Genomic DNA, 20,837 nt, shown 5'->3' on the forward strand with positions numbered 1-20,837 from the left:
ACTCCACAGCACCTCAGGCTTGGTCTGCCAGCGTTTTTCATCTTTAACTTTATGTTTAATGTCCCAAATATGCTGCCTAGATACTTTTGTGTTCTATCAAGAAAAGACTGTGGAGTGAAAACAATTAAATGGCATGAAAAATCCACTTCAAACGATGCTGAAAACCAGCAATCAACATAATGTGCCAGAACCCTCTTTCCGTGTTCTTCCTGTCCTTCTTGGCCACTTGGAGGCGCTGACTGCACCGTATGTTCAGGTCAGTGCTGGAATGTGAGGAGGGCAGGTGGAGTATGTGTGAGTTGTGTAACAGCGCTGTTCTGCATAGACAGATGAGTACACAGAGGTGGGAGGGGCCATCATGATATCACCCACAGAGGGGGGTATAAGTAGACGTCCTGGCAGGGACATGAACAGAAAGCACCTGTTGCTGCTCTCTGGCCTCAACACACAAGACCTTTAAGACTTGTCTACATCTCTTGAAGTGGGTAAACTGACTGCTGCTGCTTTCACACATCAGAACTTCAGACAGTGAGGATGATGATGGATTCCTTTATGTGCAAGACCCTGACTTTAATCATCATCTGCATGGCTCTGCAAGAGGGTGAGCAACATTTCTTTCCATTTCTTCTACATTTGTTTTTTTTTTTTAAATTCCTATTAAAAAAATATTAACTTGCTTTCATAACATGTTGCTTTTGCATGGTCAAGTAATAAATTACCAGTTCTTTCTTGACTTGGACTGGTTTAAATAAAGGTTGGGTCCAGGTTTGTTGTCCAGGTTTGTTGTTTACCAAAATAAGCAATGTTACAAAATTAGGATGCTGGTGTCCTTCAAACTACATTATTTAATGCTGCAGCCTTTGGCCACAGAAAGAGCAAATACAATACGAGAGTTGGTTTCATCCATCCAGTTACTTTTATAAGTAACCCACCTTTTGTTGAAGAGTAACCACATTGTTATTATTAATTATTGATACAACCTCTTCTGGCAAGACTGTTTGACTTGGATTGTGCTCTTTGACATAATATGATAAATAGGTTTTGCTATAATCACTACCACATTTATTTGGCCGCATTGCTGGGTGTTAGCCTGCAGAGTGGATTTGTTTCTATTTACATGTGATAATCACTAACTGCAAAGTCACACTGCAAAGGATTAGTTGGCGCTTTTTAATCTCGGGTTCCTTTTGTGCTTTTCTAGGTTGTGGACACCCATTATCAGACCGGGCAGAGCTGCCAGCTCAGGCTTCACATTCACAACATGTCAGGACCAAACGCTGCTCCTGTAACAGCTGGGATGATAAAGAATGCATCTACTTCTGCCACCTGGATATTATCTGGGTCAACACACCAAGGTGAGGCTACTGAGTACTTCAACCCTCTACACCTAGCCCCAACTCTAGCCCCTGACCCTGACCCTAACCTCCAATAGATCTCTACACACTTTCACCAGTGTTGCCCTAATAAGTTGCTTTTTCCTTTACAGTAAACTCCTTCCATACGGTCTGGGGAGTCCCCTGTCTCGCCGCCGCCGTTCAACCGACCGTTGCAAATGCCTCAACCCAGCTGATAAAACTTGTTCCAGTTTCTGTCATAAAAGGTGAGCCCACCTTTCATTCTTCAATCGACCAAGACTCACAGAAAAGAAAATCCTTCCCATCACGTAGGCTATCCTCCTTGGGATGCTAGATAGTATCAAAGTAGCTTTGTTGTCTCCTTCCAGCATCAGTCAAGTGTGACAGGCCTGAACAGTATGTTGGTGTAGAAGACGTGTCAGTGAGGAGGCAAAGTGATTCGGTCTGTGATAATGGTATAACAGTATGAGGGTAGTAGTCACAAGGCCCGCATTTTCATTGGAGGCCTTGAAAGAAGTAACAAAGTGTTATTAGCAGTGCTGCTATTTTTGGAAAGTGTAGATTTCTGCTTTTGCTCAAGGAAATGTTTGTTGCGTCTTTGACTTATTGCGGTCATGAGACTGCCAGAATGGATTAGTCACCATCTCTAGATCTTATCCTAGGTGGTGTTTTCTAAGGCACGCCCTGCATTTCTGCCCATAAGGTATCTAAAAATATATTAGTTTGGAATTTGGGGGAAATTGCTTGGTTGACAGCGAACTAATTCAAGTAACATAATAATGCAAGACCAAATCCTCAGCTTGTAGAGGTTGAATTCCCTGTGGCACTGGGTGGGTTATTGTGTGCTTGTTGTAATGCTATTGTTGTATCTGTCCACAGCTCTCAGAATCCAAGGACTGATGTTGTGGGTCCACTGGGAAAATCGGAAAACATCAACAGCGACAAATTGCTTGCCTCTTTCAGGTAAATGAGGAAGAATTTCCAAATCAACCTTTCAATCCATATTGTGCTGTGGTTTGATGGTTTGTGGTTATTCCTAACACATCTTAAGCACCTCTGACCTGTATGCTTTTGTTTTTTTCTGCAGATCTGTGGTTAAGTCCAACATGGCCATCACAAAAGACATTCTGTCAACAAACAAGAACGTGGCTCGAGTCAACAGGCTCAAGAGTAGAACAAGGAGGTAGAAGACTGAACGAAAACCAGAGGTGGTTCAATCACTATGGGTTCAATATCATGGAGAGGAGACTCCTCCAGTAGCCACAGTCTTACCAACTCTGGGGATGCAGAGATGGAAAGATGGAAGGCGCGGAAACGGTGGATCAGGCAACTGATCAACAAAACAGAGCTTTGGAGGACTGGCAGCTACCCAAGATAGAAGCCCTGTGGCAGGAGTAATGTTGGGTGGAGATGTTAAGGGTTATTTCTTGAACTCTCCTTGAACTTTTATGAACTTAATAACAGTCTACATGCCAAGGATGGATCATTTAAAGAAAGGAAATGGGAACTGACTTCAGGACTAATGGGCAACCAAATCAACAAATGACCGATCAATGACCAGTTATTTGGTTTCTATGGACAAAGTTCTGGTTTTATATCCACAACTCGCCCATACTGAGGATTATAGGATCATTACGTATTCCATAGTCATATAAACTCTGTATTTAGCTGGGAATTGTTTGTCCATGTTCACTCAAATGTTCTTGAAACTATTCTGTCAGTGCTGAGCTTTGGTTTAGTTAAATATTCCTCTGTATCAGAGCTGGAATCTGCTGTCCTGCCTAATGTTTACAGCAAATTAGCAAATAGCTTTTGAGTTATGAAGCTTACTTGAAATTGAACACTCTTTGCATACATTATCATGGTTAAATGAAGGTCATCACTTTGGGATTTATCTAACAGTTAGCTTTATACAAGGTCTATTGTCAGCTCCTCTACACGCACATATACAGTATACTTTCTTCTAGCATAACAACTACAATAGATCTATTGTGTTGGCTTGAGTGTTTATTGCATAGGCCCTGTTTAATGTTTTGATTGAAGATAAGCCAGAAGGTTTCAATGATGTGCAGCTTGCCAGAAACATGCAACAATTGTTTTTCTCCCTTGACAAATATCCACTTAACTTCTCTGTATTAGTTACTGAGACATGTTGACTCTTGACTTGTGTTATGCACTTCAAACGCTATTTACATGTGGCCTGCACTTTTTCTGTGCCATATATCTATTTGCCCATCTTCCCTGTTTGACTGCAGTCACCAGGAACTGAAAGACATATGGAAACATAAACCGTCAGAAAAAAATCATCCTCAATGCTGTATATGATGGATCGTTTACCAGCTTATAAGTTTACTGTTGAATGCTGAATGATTTTGACTTTATTTATTCTATAACTTATTCAGAGATGTATTTATATTTTTATGAATAATGCACTGGATTGTGTATATGGGAAATAAAAGTGCAAGAAAGTATTTTTTGTCAGAATGGTGCTTTATTATTTGACTTATAGTATTTGATTGCTGTGTCACTCATTGGATCTTTAGTTACAAATTGCATGTTCCAGGAAACTGTTCAATTATTTGAACTATTTTTTTTTAACTTATTCATTTCCTCTTGGAACATATGTAACATGTAGGTACTGACACTGTGCACAACATACTATATCTATGTAGTTACATGTGACTGATGAAAATGGGCCATCAAGCTAATGTTTGTCAGACTTAAACAAGGAAATAAAATAGCAGTTTAGTCTTTGGGTGTAACACCACTATCTGGATTTGAATAAGATGTAAGTCAGAGAGGAAACAGACAAGACTTAAAGCCACTGCTATGATGAGGATGTAGGTGAAAGGCTGGAATGAGCCTATTGGAGCAGGGAGAGGAGATGGAGGGCTGGTTTGCTTTCATGATCTGCAGGAGAGGATTTCAGTGTACAAATGATGTGCAAACATCCCCAAAGGAGGGAAATTAGATTTTCAAAGTCAATTAAAGAGCTATTCAAAGGCAGACAAAATAGAGATGGTAAAGTTGGCTACGAAGCTTAAGCATGTAACAGCTCCAGCTTTCATATTTAAGATAGATCTTATCATCTCATAACTCTCAGCAAGATGGATACGCATTTTTCCCAAAATGTCAAACTATTCCTTTAAAATATTATAGAACATGGAGTAACTAATGTCTACCTAAGCGCTCAATAAAACTCAGGCAGGATAGGAGGTATTTTAGTTACACAGCATAATTTGCTCTTTTTCTTTCTATTCTTATTGTTTTCTTTATACTGTACATATGGAGTGGGAATTTAAGAAAACTACTACTGTGAAAGTTAACTAGGATCCAATAAAATAGACACATAAACATCGTAGGACATTGCATGTTCTCACATCTAACTTGTTTGGTTTGCTTAAACAAACTCAGGTTTGTCCATTTAGTTCATTTTAGGGTAGGCTGAAACAGCTACACTTAGGCCATATGGGTTTGTTTGTCGTCTAACATAGGGTGATCATATTTTCAAACCCCCAGACGGGGACTGTTAGGTGTACTGCACATTCAAGCACTTGCACATGTTTGTGCTTATGAATGCACCATAGGCGTTTAAATCAGAATGTGGGGCAATTATTTCAATGCTTAGCACACCTACCTAGCGCACCTTTCAACACCAAGAACGCCATTAATGCAGCATTTTTGTTGCTGGGTACCTTATGAGGGAAGGAGTTACCCTCCTGGAGCTCTGTTGGAAAGACCAATTGTCTCCACGACAACCAACTGTTAGCATAATGTCAGCAGCAACACAGCCTCTGATACTTGCCTGTGACTCCTTGGCTAACAACATCCTTGACAACTATACATTAATTGATTGACAAACAAACAGAACAATCAGTGTTAAATTCAGATGCATGGCATATTGTATATATTTTTTTATTGGGTTATATAATGATGAGTGAGATAGAGGTGCAGCATTGTAATTATCACTTTAATTTTGGTGAAAACCAGGACAATTTTGTGCTTTACAGATATTTGTCAGACTCGGAACACCCAGCTTGAAACAATCCTGGAGAAACTGGGACCAACCATCACATTTTGTGTAATATTAGCATGAACAGAAAGAACTGGAGTTCAGCTGAACACAAGCACTCACAAAGACACACTCCCACAGTCACATGGTCGGTCACTGGCAGCTAGCTCACAGCTAACACACATCGTCTCTTCAGGGTAAATAAACGTCCTTCAGTCAAATTCACACAAATGGCCTGGGGTGAAAACTTGCTTTGCTCTCTTAGCTTAAGTGCAGCAAGACTTATTACAAGTCAGCACAATTTAATTTAGATGTCCTGATGACGCACCGGGGATTCAGGACGACAGATGACACAATTGTCCAATCAGCGAGTAACTTGTCAGTCAGAATAACTTCATGTTTACTGGTCTTGATTGATTCCTAAAGAGCCAGTGTGAACACAAACCAGACCAGAATTGTGGACTAAATAAACCAAACAACAGTTGTGAAACCGCTCTTACACAATTAACCTGCTGTGTCAACAAGACCTAAGCATGCAGCCATGTCTTCTAGCCCTTTTCACTTTGCAGGAAATGATATGAATTATATTGTACTGAATGAAATTTAAGGCTTTTGTGAACAGTTAATTTATAACAGAGTGACTGATTAAATCATTTACATGTTGACAAGTCGCTCAAATCCAAAAGATCATTTGGACCAACTCTCCACTTCCTTTGTCATAACAACAGTTAATGACGAATTTTGACCTGATATTGGTTCATTACTGAACCAATGCTGCTGCTGAAAAAGACTCCAGTAATAAACAAACCATAAAAATTGACTTAAAGACAAATAACTCCAGTATAAACCAAGGTTGTAATCAGTGCCACACTGAGCTCTGGGTATAAGCCTATGTATTGCTGTGTTCAAAGATTAAATGGCAGTGGCCCTCACCCTCCTGCATGTTGCTGTCCATAAAACCCTTTTAAGCTCTCACTTCAGCCTGACTGTGCAGAAAAGACGCAGGTGTGTCTGCTTTGAAGTTGTGCTTAACGTTTAACTACTGAACAGGCACACAGTAAACCTGCAGAGGGGCAAAATAAAAAGAACCATGTGGTTACTACACATAGGATTTCTTTGTCTGTAGTTTAATGTGCGGCGCTTATCTCTTCGTGGTGGGTAGTCTGTCCCCTTTGTCGCTCCATAAGATGATGTTTACTTTAGATACGCTGTTCTGCGAGAGGAACGTGAGCTAAGAAAGTGTTTATTAAAGAGGATGTTGGAGACGATTGGCTTCCTATTATCTACAGGATGTCCTCGGTTACAGGTCTAGTATTTAAGGAATGACAGATAATAACATTAAGTGAGATACTAGCACTATTCAAAGTTAATCACATCTTAATATGATGGTTTATTACTTGTATTCATGTGACATGTGTAGTAAACCTGATAGAGTTATTGTTGGACCAGGAGTGGAGGGATCATAGGATGAAAAACTAACTGAGTCAAGCAGTGATAGTATGCACCTGTGTCCCCATTAGTTCATACATTGACTTCCTAGTTATTTACCCTGACGTCAGAGTGAACTCTCAGACCCCCCAGCGTGCACAGCAGAGTGTGAATAGCTGACTAAGAGTGCGGAATGAAAACAGGATGCTTTTTCTGCATTCCTCCTGAATTCCTTTAGCACAGGAGAGAACCGGGAAAAGGAAAAGAAACAAAGGAAAAACAGGAGCATGTCTGCTGTTTGCACAGGGAACTGATATGGGCTGGATGGAGGATTGAGATTGCAACCCCTAATCACGCTGTTGTCATAACACTAGTTGCATTGTTTTCCTTTGTTTTAGTCTCTATACGATGTTGTTACCCTGATTGTTTTTCTCCTCAAGACGCTGGATGATGGTAAATTGTGATTATGTGATTGTAAATGTTTGTGAAAGTCTTCCTGGGCCCCTGCCTGTTGTTTTTGCAGACACACATTTAGTGTTATGGCAATGTAACTCAAGCTTCATTGCTTACTGTGCATTCAACAAAGAAATAAATTGACTTACTGACCGTATAAAAATAATTGGTGTCAGGATGGGGGATATGTGTGTGTGTGTGTGTGTGGGTGGGTGGTGGTGGTGGTGGTGGTGGTGGGGGTGGGGGGGGGGGTGGGGGGGGGGGGGGGGGTACAAGAGTCCCTAATCATTAATATTTAGTTTGATTAGACTAGAATTTACAGCCAAAGTCGAACATGGTCATAATGCTAATGCTGACATGTGGGTACACTTTGAGCTAACGTCAGCATGCTAACATGCTCATCATGCTAACATGCTGATGGTACAATGTTACCATCATGTATAAGTTCACCATCTTAGTACAGTGTGTTAGCATGCTAACATTTGCTAAGTAGCACTAAACACAAATCACAGCTGAGGCTGATGGGAAGTCAGTTATTACTGGACAATTTGAAATTTTGACCTGATCATGACACATTAAAGTGAATTAATTAAGTAATTATTATTAAAGGTGGTACAAAAAGTTATGGGTGAGATATTTCAGTCTGGACCAAAGTAATGGATCAAGCAACACTAGCATGGTTAGAAAGACAAAGCATAAAGCATTTCAAATGTCTTAATCTAATGTAACCTTAATGTTTACAGATGCAGAAATTAGAAATGGAAATAGTAATTTCTCAAATATGAGGCAAATAAACATATTAAAAAAGCCTTAAATTGACTTAAAATGCAGAACAACTTTATATAACACTTTTTATTTTTTGTTTTTACTTTTTGCAATGATGCATAATAAAGTGGAGGAGGACCAACTTTTGGTACAGATAAGATAAGAAGAGAAGGGAAAAATAAATTCCAGGACATGATTGTAGTTTTCTGCAACTGTCAAAGTAAAGTTTTATGATTTAATAAATGAAGGTAAAAGTTTGGAATGTTTTATGACTAAAGATTATTGCCACATCAACTGTTTTTTTGCTGTTGTACAGTTCCAGTCCAAACTGGCTGCGATTACAGTAAGAGCTGGTGTTGGTACATTCCTCTTCTTCCTGGTTTTGTTTGCAGGGACTGGAGCAGCTCGGGGACAGACTGGGGACAGCCTGGCCTATCAGCACCGCTGGTCCAAACATGCTTGCTGATACCAAAACATGTAGTCTAGCCATAACCACACAGCCATGACCAGCAGGAAGGAAGCAGGCTCGGTCAGGGACAGACGGTGAAGTGGTTTCGCTGCACAAATCGGAGACTTTCCAGTCACTTCAGACCAAGTGTCATGACTTCAAAGAACTCGCTCGCATTGGATAAACACTTACATAGATGTTCTGAATAGCAGGCATTCCTGGATGCTTCCTCACCAAGTTCAAAGGTGCGACTCATTAAGCAGCACCAGGGTAATCATTCAAAGTGGTTAACAGTATACTGTATGTACATCTAACAGTGTGCGTGGTCAGTATTTCCTACAGGATCTGACCTGCCTGTAATTTTTCTTCCAATAATGGCCTCAGACCACCAGACATTCCTTCCCTTGCTGTAAACACACACACACACACACACATATATACTTCTCCCTACAACCTTACTGGCATGCCTGCACTGGATGGCATTCTTCACATTCGGATCTAGATCATCACCACATCTTCTGTGTGCGGGCACACGTACACCAGATGCAACGATAGCCACTCACGGTGCATCTGTGTCTCACGTTGCAACACTATAAACAATCTGAAATTCTGTAAACAGCCACTGTCCTCTGCCCCACACAGCTGATGGAGATCTTAATTGGCCATTCACACACCTGACAATGTCCGTCTGCTATCTCAGCAGGTAGATACAGAGCAGGTGGATACGTGATGAACTGTGGCAGATCTGTGTCAACGAGGGCGAAGGGACAGTGGTACAATGCATGTCCACTACAGAACCTGATGCACAAAGATACTGTATAAATGACTGTAATGTATTGTGAGTGTAGTGTGTGCAAATGCCATAAGCAATTATAGCTGTGTCCCAATTGCACACTGTGTGTACACACAGCAATGTAAGGAGGCCTGTCACTTGTAGAACACTGTAGGGAGATGTGTAGTCTCCACAGTATAAAAGTGTTTATAAAATAAAATATATTATTATTATTATTAATAATAATAAATTATATAATAATAATATAATAATAAATATTAAAATTGATTTAAAAGTCAATAAAGAAATTATATATATTAGAATTATATAAAATAAAAGACTAACATACGAAGAAATGCATTTATATACTATTTAAAGATGCTACTGGGCTTTTATTTTATTTATTTATTCATTTATTTATTTGCAACTTTCTTATTTTTAGAACTCGTTAAGAAATTAAGAACAGCCGATATATGCCTATGTCTACTGCAGAGTCATTTGACCTGAGTGTGAATGCTGATTGTATCCTTTTCCATTGCCAAAAAAAGTCTGCAGGATTTTTGACCAGTGGAAAAGGGGCTTGAGAGTAAAGTAAAGCCAATGAAAAATAGCGGCTAATCGCAGTTTTTTTTTTTTTTTTACGTCTTTCATTCAAACAATCATCAGGAGAAGGCAGGTTCATCGGTTAGGCTGAAAATAAAACAAAGGTGTCTGAAGACTTGCACTGTTTGTAAGATTTACACAAACACAAATGAACAAACGGTGCTCATAACATGGTCAATTCAAGTTGTTTGCAGAGGTCTGCAGAGAGTTCCTTGGACTTCAAGGCTTAGTTTTTGTCCTGACAATGTGAATTGCGGGACCTCATGTCTGCACACTATGTGTGTCTTTCTAAACTGTGTCCAAGCAATTTAGTTTGCTACAATTTCTAAAAAATGTTTTAAATTTGTCATTAGTGTTAGATTGATGGGAAAAAAGCAATTATGCATTTGAAGTTGTGTCAACACTTCCTGAAGCCACTGTGGTACAGTACGCAGTAGTGCACCTCTGAGCAGACAGTTCCTCTCTAATGCTAACCTTACAGACTCAACATTGATAGCAGAGAAAATTTTTAAAAGCATTATATGCCAGCATGCAAACTAAAATTGCACAATCTTTGAGTGTGTTGATGGACACTGTTGTCCGTGACTACATTATACCATAAAATGGGAGTAAAACATAGTAACCACTGAAACAAAAGGTTTGAAAAACAACTTTTATTTTCTTGACAACTGTTTCAAAGATTTTTGAAGGTAAGAGTTTAACAGTTATAGAATTCAGTCATGATGTATTTCCGCCTGTGTTTTGCAACAGTACTAAGAAGATTGGATGACATTTACAATAACAGCATTCTGACCTGACAGAGTGTAGTAACTATCAATGGCCTGAGCTGAATTGGCTTTCCTTGAAAAGCTGTGACAGTTCACTCTGATTTCCCAAACCTTTGTGATTAAGTCAGAGAGCAAAAATCTGTGAAGCTTTTGCTTCTGCTTTCTTTGGAAAGCCTCAGAGATCACCAACATTCATTCTAAGAAAAATCTGCACAGTCATGCAAGGCCACAACATCTGACTGCTAGCGTGTTTTACACCTACACACGTTCAGCTGTCTTTGATGCTGTCTTTCTGAGGCCTGACACGGGACAGGGAGTGTAGAAGCTGCAGGCCTGAATTCATCTGCAGAAGGTGGGTTAATGTTTATACTCCACACAAGTGACATCACACATTTGTGTCCTGTGATCAAAACAACCTTACAGAGCACATACAGTCTTCACAAAAGGAAATGAGTGTTTTGCATTTCCACCTGCACAATGCAGGTCATGCAACAAGAATTTCTTCCTCCATTCTTCTCCACATGGGGTATCCCACTCAGTTGTTTATTAAGTGCTTCCTCACCTACTCTAACCATCATGTGGGCCACAAATCTTCACTCTCCCACCGCCTAATGTCACAAGGAGAGAGAGAGCACGGGAACAATGTAATGCAGTGTATCTGTTCATTAATCAGACTCAATCGGGCAACAGGCACGTAGCGCCTGTTTGATTTTCTGAGGAAACTCATACTCACACTCTGCAGACCTGAACTTCCTCGCCTCACACCTCATCGAGCAAAACAGTGCCTGTTTGTCCAGTGGAGGAGATTAAACCATTGTGCCATTTCTCTGAAGATATGATCTATGTCATCTGATGCCTAAGTGCCGCATCAAATGTCAGTTTCTCAAAAGTCAAATAGAAGCGAATGCCAGAAATAGACATTGACGTTTGACAGGAATTCTTTTAACTTAAGATAAACTGTTCGGCATAACGATCTATATCATCTCCACGGAATCACTGAAGGTGTAACCAAGTGATGGGGTTTTCCGTCTTATCACCACCATCTGTGAGGAATGTCAGGGTGGAGGTTATTCTTGGCTGATGCATGTCCCGTGACAGAGAAATATACTAATATGGTAATAATGAGAAGACTGCTGATTAACTACTGGTTTAGACAGTGCAGGCAAAAGCTGTTTCTCAATTCAGGGGTCGCATCCTTCGAAAGCTGCATTCAAAGACTGTCACAACAGCGCAACCAGGCTGTCTCACTTTGAAGGCTCCTTCAAATACAACAGACAAAGATCCAACAGGTGGATCCTTAGTAGCCTTACCGAGCCCAACATTCACTGCAAAGAGAATATGGTGGTATCCTTAAATAAAACAGTGGTCACGGATAAATAGGAAATCATACACCGTGTCCTCCAGAGGATGCAGCCCATTAACTGGGACACAGTTGAAATGCATAGATGTAGATTCTGTGAATTTTTTTTCTCATTTGATTTGAGTGTAAGAAAGTATAAGTCTACAGTTTTACAATAATACTTTATGTTAAACTATATTCCTCTTATTACTAAAAATGTAAAATAATAATCCACTGCACTTTCTGACTCCGTCTGTGACACTCATCTCCAAGACCACTGGTTTCTACTAAAGACAACATTTTATTATTTTGTTTTTAAAAGAAGGCTCAGTAAAACAGCTGGACACTGTAGTTTTTAGCAAACGTTACTAAAACAGGGGTAAAAACTGCATTTGTTATGGACCGTTTTCACCAGCGGATTAATGCACAGTTGGTCTTCTAGTGACTATTTCTGGCAGCAGACAGCATGTGTGGGACTGAGTCAAAATAAAGTACAGCATGTGAGTGCGTGTGTGTGTGTGTGTGTGTGTGTGTGTGTGTGTGTGTGTGTGTGTGTGTGTGTGGTAATGAAGGAACATGTCACCCAGTGCAACAGCATGGTTGACTGATGTGTTTTTAATAGTCTTTGTACAACAATGGAGCTCTGTGGCACAGAGGATATCAGACTTTGATACACACAATACTTGTTGGTGGGAACAATTCATTCAATTCATTATTGTGTTTGGTCTTAGAGCGGGACGTAGTGAATAAGAAAGTTAAATTCTAATTTCATGACGCTTAACTAATTATGACTGCTACGAATGTATATTTTGATAGTAATGATGAATACAGACATTTTTTGACTTGTCATAGCAGGAAAGGCACATTATTAAAAATGTCTCTGTTCCATTAAGTGTCTCAGCAAACGGGCGCAGTGAGCCAGCATTCACCACAGCAGCTCCCTGGAACCAGATCACCTGATTGGAATGTAGTCATCATTAGTGTTATAACTCGCACCTGTGCTTTTCCTGCTCTGACACGTCAAAATGTCTGCTGTGAAACAAGCCCATTGCAGTCACTCACAGAAAATGACAGCCTGATACTGACTGATATTATATCAAGTTTTGTTTCCTCTTCATTTTCTATTCATTAATCATCATTACAAAAGTTATATATTTTATGTTATGGATTTTTGTTCTCACACCTCTTCAGCCTTCTTCATTTGATCTAATTTTCTTAAAGAATTTAGTTTTAGTTTTAATATTTCATCACTGTTGACTCACTATATCAATATCAGATAAAATAGATTTATAAACTTTGGAATTTTCAAGGAACTTCTGGTAACTTCTGGTAATTTTCACTTTTCTGGGAAGGTGGTATGAGCTGAAGCGAAACATGAAAGCCTGACATCATTTCCACGCAAGGTCTGACTTTTACTTTCAGTTCAAACCAGTCAAAGCAACTGACAAACTGAAATAAAACTGCTGCACTGGCAGTTTTTGCAACAGCGGGGCCTACTGAGTAATCATAATTTAATCATAGGTCAGCCGAATGCTGCGTACCTGTGTTGGAGTCTCAGAGAGGTGTTCTCAGTGAAACCAACTGTAAGTTTGGGGCACTTAAAGTCCGTGTTGTGGTTTGCTTCATCTGTGCATTGTGAGCACAAAACGCTCCAGGTTTGCCTTGCCTTTCGCCATCGTACTGTGGACAGATCACATGCTAGGGCCCTGGGACACCTAAAAAAACATGACTGAATCATGGCCACTAGTTACAACAGCAAGACTGGTGGACCAGTAGTTTGATAAAAATAAAACAGAAAAAGGAACAATAAAATGATGTAGGGCATTAAAAACAGCTTGTTCTCAGGTCTGCAGTGGCTCAATAACTGCTAAATCAAATATGGTGGGAAAAAAAAGTATAGTAGTAACAAAATCCTTTTACTTGAGTTGTTCAGCCTTTTGGGAAATACTCATTCACTTTTTTTTTCCAGACGTGAGATAAGAAGATTCAAATCACTCTCATGTTTGCATGAAGCTTGATTCATGATGTGGTTAGGCGAGAGGAGCATAAATACTGGAAGCAAGAGAACCAGTTAGCCTGGCACGTTTTCTGTCATTTGTTTAATGTGTTTGTGAATCATCAGAAATGTTTGTAATTTTAGGTTAGATAGGGTTAGTTAGGTTTAGGGTTAGTTATTCTGGCTGTAGAGTGGGTTGCCAGAAAATATACAAGTATTACAAATAAGTCATTATTAAATCATTTTTGTCAAAGGTTAAAAAGAGAGACATCCAGAACCAGACTAGCAGGCTGGCCACAACAATAATGATATATTTCAAAAAATGTTCAAGTACTTTGTTAATACCACTAATTCAGTGGTGCCTCCATTAATGTGAAGGAGGATGTTTAAAAATGATACCCCTGCCAAATCTTTTCTCTTGGACCTGATTCTCAACAGGAAGCACCACATCTATGTTATTCTGCAGACCACGGGACATCCTGACCCACATCTCAACTCACCTAATCAAATCCATTACCTGTGCCTCAGGCCCTCTCCTCGTCTTGAAGCTAACATGCTATGGCCAATGGAAGATCAGAGGATGGGAGTGATTAGCGTGGCAATGACACCCTCCATTCGTTCTGCCCACTCAAACTACAGTAAACTCAATTAAGCAGCTAATCTTCAAATATAAACACTGCCTTCGGGTATATGACCGTGATCCTCAGCATTAGTGCAACTAATGTCTCACACATTATTATCTAATCTTGTTTTAATGTGACCAGGATTCTTCCCCCCTTTTTTTAAGCCTCTCTTCTAGTTGGATTTTTCTTGTTTTAACACGTTGTTCATCCAAAAATGTGGAAGGTAAAACCATTACAATGACCTTGTTCACAAAGGAATGTAAATTCCAATGGGTAAATTCCATCTTAGCTTGAGACACTAACATCATGTCATTATTGTACATGTAGGGGAAAACTGAGCTAATGCCCTGCTGAGAATGTTTATCCCCTTATAAACATCACAGACACTACCCTGCCCCCCGATCTTATCAATCTGCACTCGCACAAATTCCATAACTTCAGACACCTTTGTTTTATTTTCTAGCCTAAATATATCTGACACTCTGCAGATCTTTGGGTAACTAATTATAGTCTCAGGAATCTCCCCTTAAAACAAAAACCTGTCCCTCAAACAACCATTTTTTATCAAGTTTCCATGATGCTCTATTCCTCTGGACATGCTCCCATCCTCGGCCTTATCGAGCGGGGACGCCCTGGAAGATTAATCCTGATGACAGGAGAGGGGTGGCGGTATAGGAAGGGTGGATCCAGATGCAGTTGACAGGCCTGGTCATGGCAGAAAGTTTTATCTGCATGTCTGGCAAGCTAACAGCTAACTTGTTAGCTTGACAGGTTTGCACTAGTCCCACAAAATAAGTCCTAGAGCGTCTCACTGATATCTCTCTTCTGTTCTGGCCTTTTTTTTTTTTTTTTATACCATTGTGCACAGTTTAGTTCAATAACAAGTAACTAAACAGGGGAAGTAAAGTTCTAACAAAGCTAACAAGCTTTCTAAAGGTCACTTAGCAAGCTTGTTAGCTTGTTTGCTAAGCTAGTCACTAACAGGACATTACGTTCATACGTTTCAAAAGATGTATTTGTACCATTGGTTTCCTCCTCTGTCTGTCTGCACAACTTTGCTTTGTTGTGGCACAGTTAGTACTCTGACAGAAGAGGTTAAATGAACTTGCAGTAAAGCTAAAGCTACATCCTCCTCCATTTTGGTCTCTCCAGCACTTCCCCTAAAGGTCAGCACCGTCAAGACTGCATGCTTTGCTCAATACAACATCAGGAAAATCTGACTTGAATCTTGACTCAGTACACCACCCAGCTGTTGGTTCAGGCCATGGTTATCACTCGCCTCCACTACTGCAATGCTCTTCTGGCCGGCCTTCCTCTGTGCATAGTGAAGCCCTTACAGATGGTCCAGAACATGGCAGCCTGCCTGGTCTTCAATCAGCCCAAAAGGGCACATCACTCTGCTATTCATCAACCTGCACTGGCTACACATGGCTGCCTGAAAACTCAAGTCACTCATGCTGCCTTCAGAGTGACTTCTGGGTCTGCACCTACCTGAACTCAATCATTCATCCTCATGCTTCTTTCTCGGCCACTGAGTACCTGCAGGGAATGTTGTCTGGCGCTGCCATCCCTGCACACAAGCCAATCTCAGTCCAGACTTGTCTCATCTGTGGTTCCCCGATGGTGGAACGAGCAGAGTAGGGGTGTCCCTCTCTATTTTCTCTTGAAAACTCATCTCTTCCGAGAGCACCTCCTTTCCTAAAACCCAACATGTCTAACTAGCACTTACTATGCATTTTTTGTGCACGTCCTTATACAATCTCCTTGCACTTATTAAATAGATGTAGTACTTAACACTTACACCAAGGTTTCCCACTGCAGCGAAACATTACTGATGTCCTTCACTTGTAAATCGCATTGAATAAAAGCATCTGCCAAATGAGTAAATATAGATGTCATGCTATTCAAATTTGTGAGAAAAACAACATCAAAGTTGAAATTGATGCAAAACACTCTTAAGGATTTACTTAGTCAAGTGAATCCACTACTCACCTTAAGACTGATACTTTGTGGTGTTAACTTTAGCCTTTCAATCAAGTAGCAGCCAGTATCATTAGGTGTTTAGTACTCCAGCTCAAGACTGGGTCCTGGGCGAAGTGAAGTGTGCTTCCCTGTCAATACGTGTTTCCCCTTACCTTAACCTGAGCCTAACTCTAACCAGTCGTGCTTTATGATGCTTCACCTGACCCCAGCCTCACCCCTCATCATTTAGAATCTAATGTTTACCCTTTTCCAACCAGAGAAAGGCTGAATGCTGATAATGTCAGGCGCATTTTTTGACCTAAAATTCTTAGACCCATTAGGTGATTGGATTTTATTTGCAGTGGATGTCTTAAAAGTTTCATTATCACAATGAGGTAAGATCTTGCCTCGCCAGGGTTGTTGGCAAAAGGAAGCCACTGTATTACAAAGGATGATATAAGCTGCAGAGTCAACAGGCCTTAATAATAAGACCTATGCAGCTAATGACAAAATAATGTTTTTCTTGGACTAGTTGATTAGTCAGGTATCTACAGAGCTAAAAGCTGAGGGTTTCTCTTTCAACATGGTACAGAACCAACATCTTATCTGTGTGAATAGCGAGAGGCTCCACAGAGTCACATTTACATTTTCAGTCTGGTTCATAAGATTATGTGATACATACAAAATGTGCTAGAAAGCATAAGCCATGTTTTTTTCAAACAATATAATCGATATTTTTATATTAGCAATGGCTCATGTGACTATTTGTCTGTGACAGGAGCTGCTTGTGCAGAGAAACACAACTTTTAATCAGGGATTTCCTGCCCATAAGTTCAGTTTTAGTTCAGGTGCTGACTAAAAACCCATTGTACAATGCCTACCCAAGTGGCAGGAGTTGACAGAGACCAAAACAAGGCTAGGTGCCGACTGAATAATTCTATTCATCAGATGGACGCACATACTAATCTTGCTCCATGTCGCCTGGATGTGTAGGTATGCAACTGCTCACAGCCTGTTTCAGCTCCCTCCAACTGGCCAAAAAATGTTGTAGATGTATTTTATTTTCTATTGATGCAAGACACTTATAACTGTATTTTGATGTACGCTGTATTTGTGAACTGGGGGCAAAGCCAGGCCTGCCCCCTGCTTCATATCTAGCTGAGGTAAGCCAGCTGCCTCTTCGCTTCAACGTCATATGCATTACACGCATGAGCACGATAAATCTTATTTACCGAAATGTCGAAGCATTTCTTGAATAAACATATGACAAAAGACCAAATCTTACATATTATAAGGATGTCATAGTTAGGTCATCTTGCCTGAAATCACTGTCGCTTTCACTTTTTCATGCTGGTGTAAGAAAAAAGTTTTCTTGTTTAGCTGGGAGCTGAATGGGCGACTGTCTACAGCTTGAAGATGTTATCTTCCAAGTCGGGATGCCCGGAGCTGAAAACCAGACATGATAGCGAATGAAACTTCCCCACTTTTTTATCAGCATATATAAATCTGTTTTGACACTAATAGTATTCACAGTGATTGTGCAGGACGTCTCCCTGACCTCCCTACACATGAACAAGGACAGGTAATTTAATTAGTCACTGAATCAAAAATTATTTTGGTCAGTTTTATCAACCTGCTGTTTGTGTGTTTTATTTAATTGGTGCTATTTTGGCTAAATGAACTTATTATTTTGCACTACATCACTGGGTATTGCATCACATGAAGGGCTTTTGTCCTCTTCTCTGCGACAAAGAAAAACCTGACTGCTTGAATGTTATGACTAGACATTGTGACACTGTAATGCTCCCAGTGACTGATGCTGTAATGCATAAATCTTCTGTGCACCTGTCTGGCCACCATAAAACTGTGTTTGTTCTGTGCAGTCACATTGCTGCCTCTAATGTCTGTGAGTCCATGAACAGACGATGTGTCACTCCTGACAGACGGACTGTTGAGTCCTGGTAGAAAACCTAATCTGCTAATTTACGGTCTTTGTGTTAAATTTGGTCAGATAAGGCTTTTGTACTTTTCCTAAACCCCTTCATAAGTTATGGAAATGTTTCTGTTCTTTCTTTGTGTACTTTGACTGATTCATTCACAGGTAATAAAAAAGCTCAAACTTTCATGCTTGTATAATGGCAGTAATTGGACTGTTTGTAACGTACATGGTGCATTTTCAACTAATCGCAAGTGACTTTTCCAGAACTGGATTTCTGATGTGGTCCTATCTGAGATCTCCATCATGCATCAGTTTTGTTTCCATATTATCCTGCCACTCATCATTGTATCAGTCAATGTAAAATAACAATGAAACGCATCTGTGCCTATCTTTTTACAGCAAAAACCAAGACAAAAGATAAAACTGACAAGAAAACTGTGTATCGTTCCTCTGATCCCTTAAAGATTGTAACATCAGCCTTCAACTCATACACTATCAAAGCTTTTTAATCTTCCTGTCATTTCAAATTTCAGTTTCCCCTATCTCTGAGCCACATCTTTATTCAGTCCATTTCCCACTTTCTTCGAGTGGTTTGGTCTTGTCAGCTGAGTCAGCTGATTGACACAGAAGATCCACTTGCGTGTCTGGTGCCTATTTTTTTTTATTTTTGAATGACTAAGGGAGATGCCCAGAATAACAAAGGTTCAGTGTAAGAATGCTGAGACAACTTTAATATCCACATCCAACATTATTATCCGTATGATTTCCATTGAGTGTTTCTTCCTTCAGACACCAGGTGCTCAAACCCAGACACCACACCCCTGTAGTTCATTCTGTGATAAAGTCAAGCTGATGTGCTTGTTTCACCGACAAGCGGGAGCTGCACATGACGTGGAGAAACCAGACACAATGCCTTGTTTGTGTTCTGTTGACTGAGAGGCTCGGAGCCTCTCTTCTGATTGGCTGACCAACATGTTGCCAGAGCTCCACAGGGAAACCTGGGTGAGGAGATGTAAAATCACACTGAGATGGTGCTAAATCGCAGCTCTATCTAGTTATGGATATCAAAACTTCAAATAAAACAATGGAAAACTGTAAAATATGGGACCTTTAAAGTTTCTATTGACACATACTGGCAGCTTTACACTCTACACATAATAGCTGAATTTTAGTGGAGCTGATTTTAACACCTATATACACTTGAACATTTAATCTATAAAATAAATCATATTTAATAAGCGTATCATATGCTCTGTATGTAAATTAAGCTGTTACTACCCATTGAAATAATGTGGCATACTTCACTCTGAGTTGAGATGTAGTTTTTACGAAAAGTACAAGTGCATCGATTCTGCATTTAAGCACTTGAATAAATGTACTTGTCCACAATGTGTACACTATGTTCTGATGCATCATTTTCCTCTTTTTCTGCTTTAACAAACCAATTATCCTGCAGTGATAGTTAAAACCTTTCTAGTCTTATTAGTTTCCACTTGACTTGTCACAACCCTTGCTGATGTAATGGCTATCTGACATCCCATTTAGACAGTTAACATTAATATGGGATTCTGGCCTAATGGCCCAATTTGCATTGAAATAATCAGCAGACGTGCAACTTGCTCTATTGGATAACAGAAGGCATTTAAGGTATTTTGTGCAGCTCATAATGAACCTGATTGATGGGGAAACTGTGTTTGTGTCATTGGAGTCTGGCATGATGTTGTCATGCAGGTTTCTAAAGGTCAGTAATGAGGGTTGAAATCATGAGTCACCCATAATCTGTTTTGTTTTTCAGGATAGCTTGGCACTGCCTTATCTAGTGAAAATGTGATAGGGCAGTTTATAATCAGCCTCTGTGTCCACAGCGATGAGCTTATTGTTTTCCTGTCTGTTTCCTGCAGGGTGGCAGAAGGGAAACGTAGGAGGCTCTATTATCAGGTCAGTGGTTTCACCCTTGCAACCAAATATAACCCACAATTGTGTTTTTGCTGTTTCACTTTTTCCATCTTTATAGTATGATTATGAGTGGAAAGTAATTGTCACAGAAAGCATGTTCAACCAAGGTCTACTATTACATGCAAGAATGTAAATGACATGTCACACAATTTGATCTTATTTATTTTAGTTTTCTGCAATGTGCAACTTTTGGCTGTAATTACGGCTGTTGTGATATCAGATTTTCACCATGATTATTGTGGCCAAAAGAATTCAACGATATTATTGCAGTGTCTATAATTATATCATGACGCTATCACATATTCATATGACTCATATTCTTATCTTTGTATACTGAGTGTTTTGTCTGTTTATGGCAAATGATTTAGACTAAATATGAGTGTAGGGAGATGGAGAGAGAGTCTGTAACTGCAACTGTA

At 39.9% G+C, this 20,837-nt stretch overlaps 1 protein-coding gene across 1 annotated transcript; it reads left to right on the forward strand.

Moving 5' to 3' along the window:
- The first annotated feature begins 411 nt into the window (after positions 1 to 411).
- Positions 412 to 2,682, forward strand: edn2 (endothelin 2). Its single transcript, XM_071500853.1, has 5 exons — positions 412 to 601; positions 1,202 to 1,355; positions 1,487 to 1,600; positions 2,235 to 2,318; positions 2,443 to 2,682. The coding sequence occupies exons 1-5, from the start codon at positions 535 to 537 to the stop codon at positions 2,540 to 2,542; spliced, it is 519 nt and encodes a 172-aa protein (XP_071356954.1). The 5' UTR covers positions 412 to 534; the 3' UTR covers positions 2,543 to 2,682.
- The last annotated feature ends 18,155 nt before the right edge of the window (positions 2,683 to 20,837 follow it).

Source organism: Trachinotus anak, unplaced genomic scaffold, assembly GCF_046630095.1.
Source record: "Trachinotus anak isolate AG129_WGS33_773 ecotype Australia unplaced genomic scaffold, CSIRO_AGI_Tana_v1 ptg000016l, whole genome shotgun sequence".
NCBI lineage: Eukaryota > Metazoa > Chordata > Actinopteri > Carangiformes > Carangidae > Trachinotus > Trachinotus anak.

Excerpts from the sequence above, each read along its gene's own strand:
- edn2 (XM_071500853.1), top strand. The coding sequence starts at position 535 with ATGATGATGGATTCCTTTATGTGCAAGACCCTGACTTTAATCATCATC. Across the intron at positions 602-1,201 it reads CTGCATGGCTCTGCAAGAGG|GTTGTGGACACCCATTATCA; the intron begins GTGAGCAACATT and ends GTGCTTTTCTAG. Across the intron at positions 2,319-2,442 it reads AAATTGCTTGCCTCTTTCAG|ATCTGTGGTTAAGTCCAACA; the intron begins GTAAATGAGGAA and ends TTTTTTCTGCAG.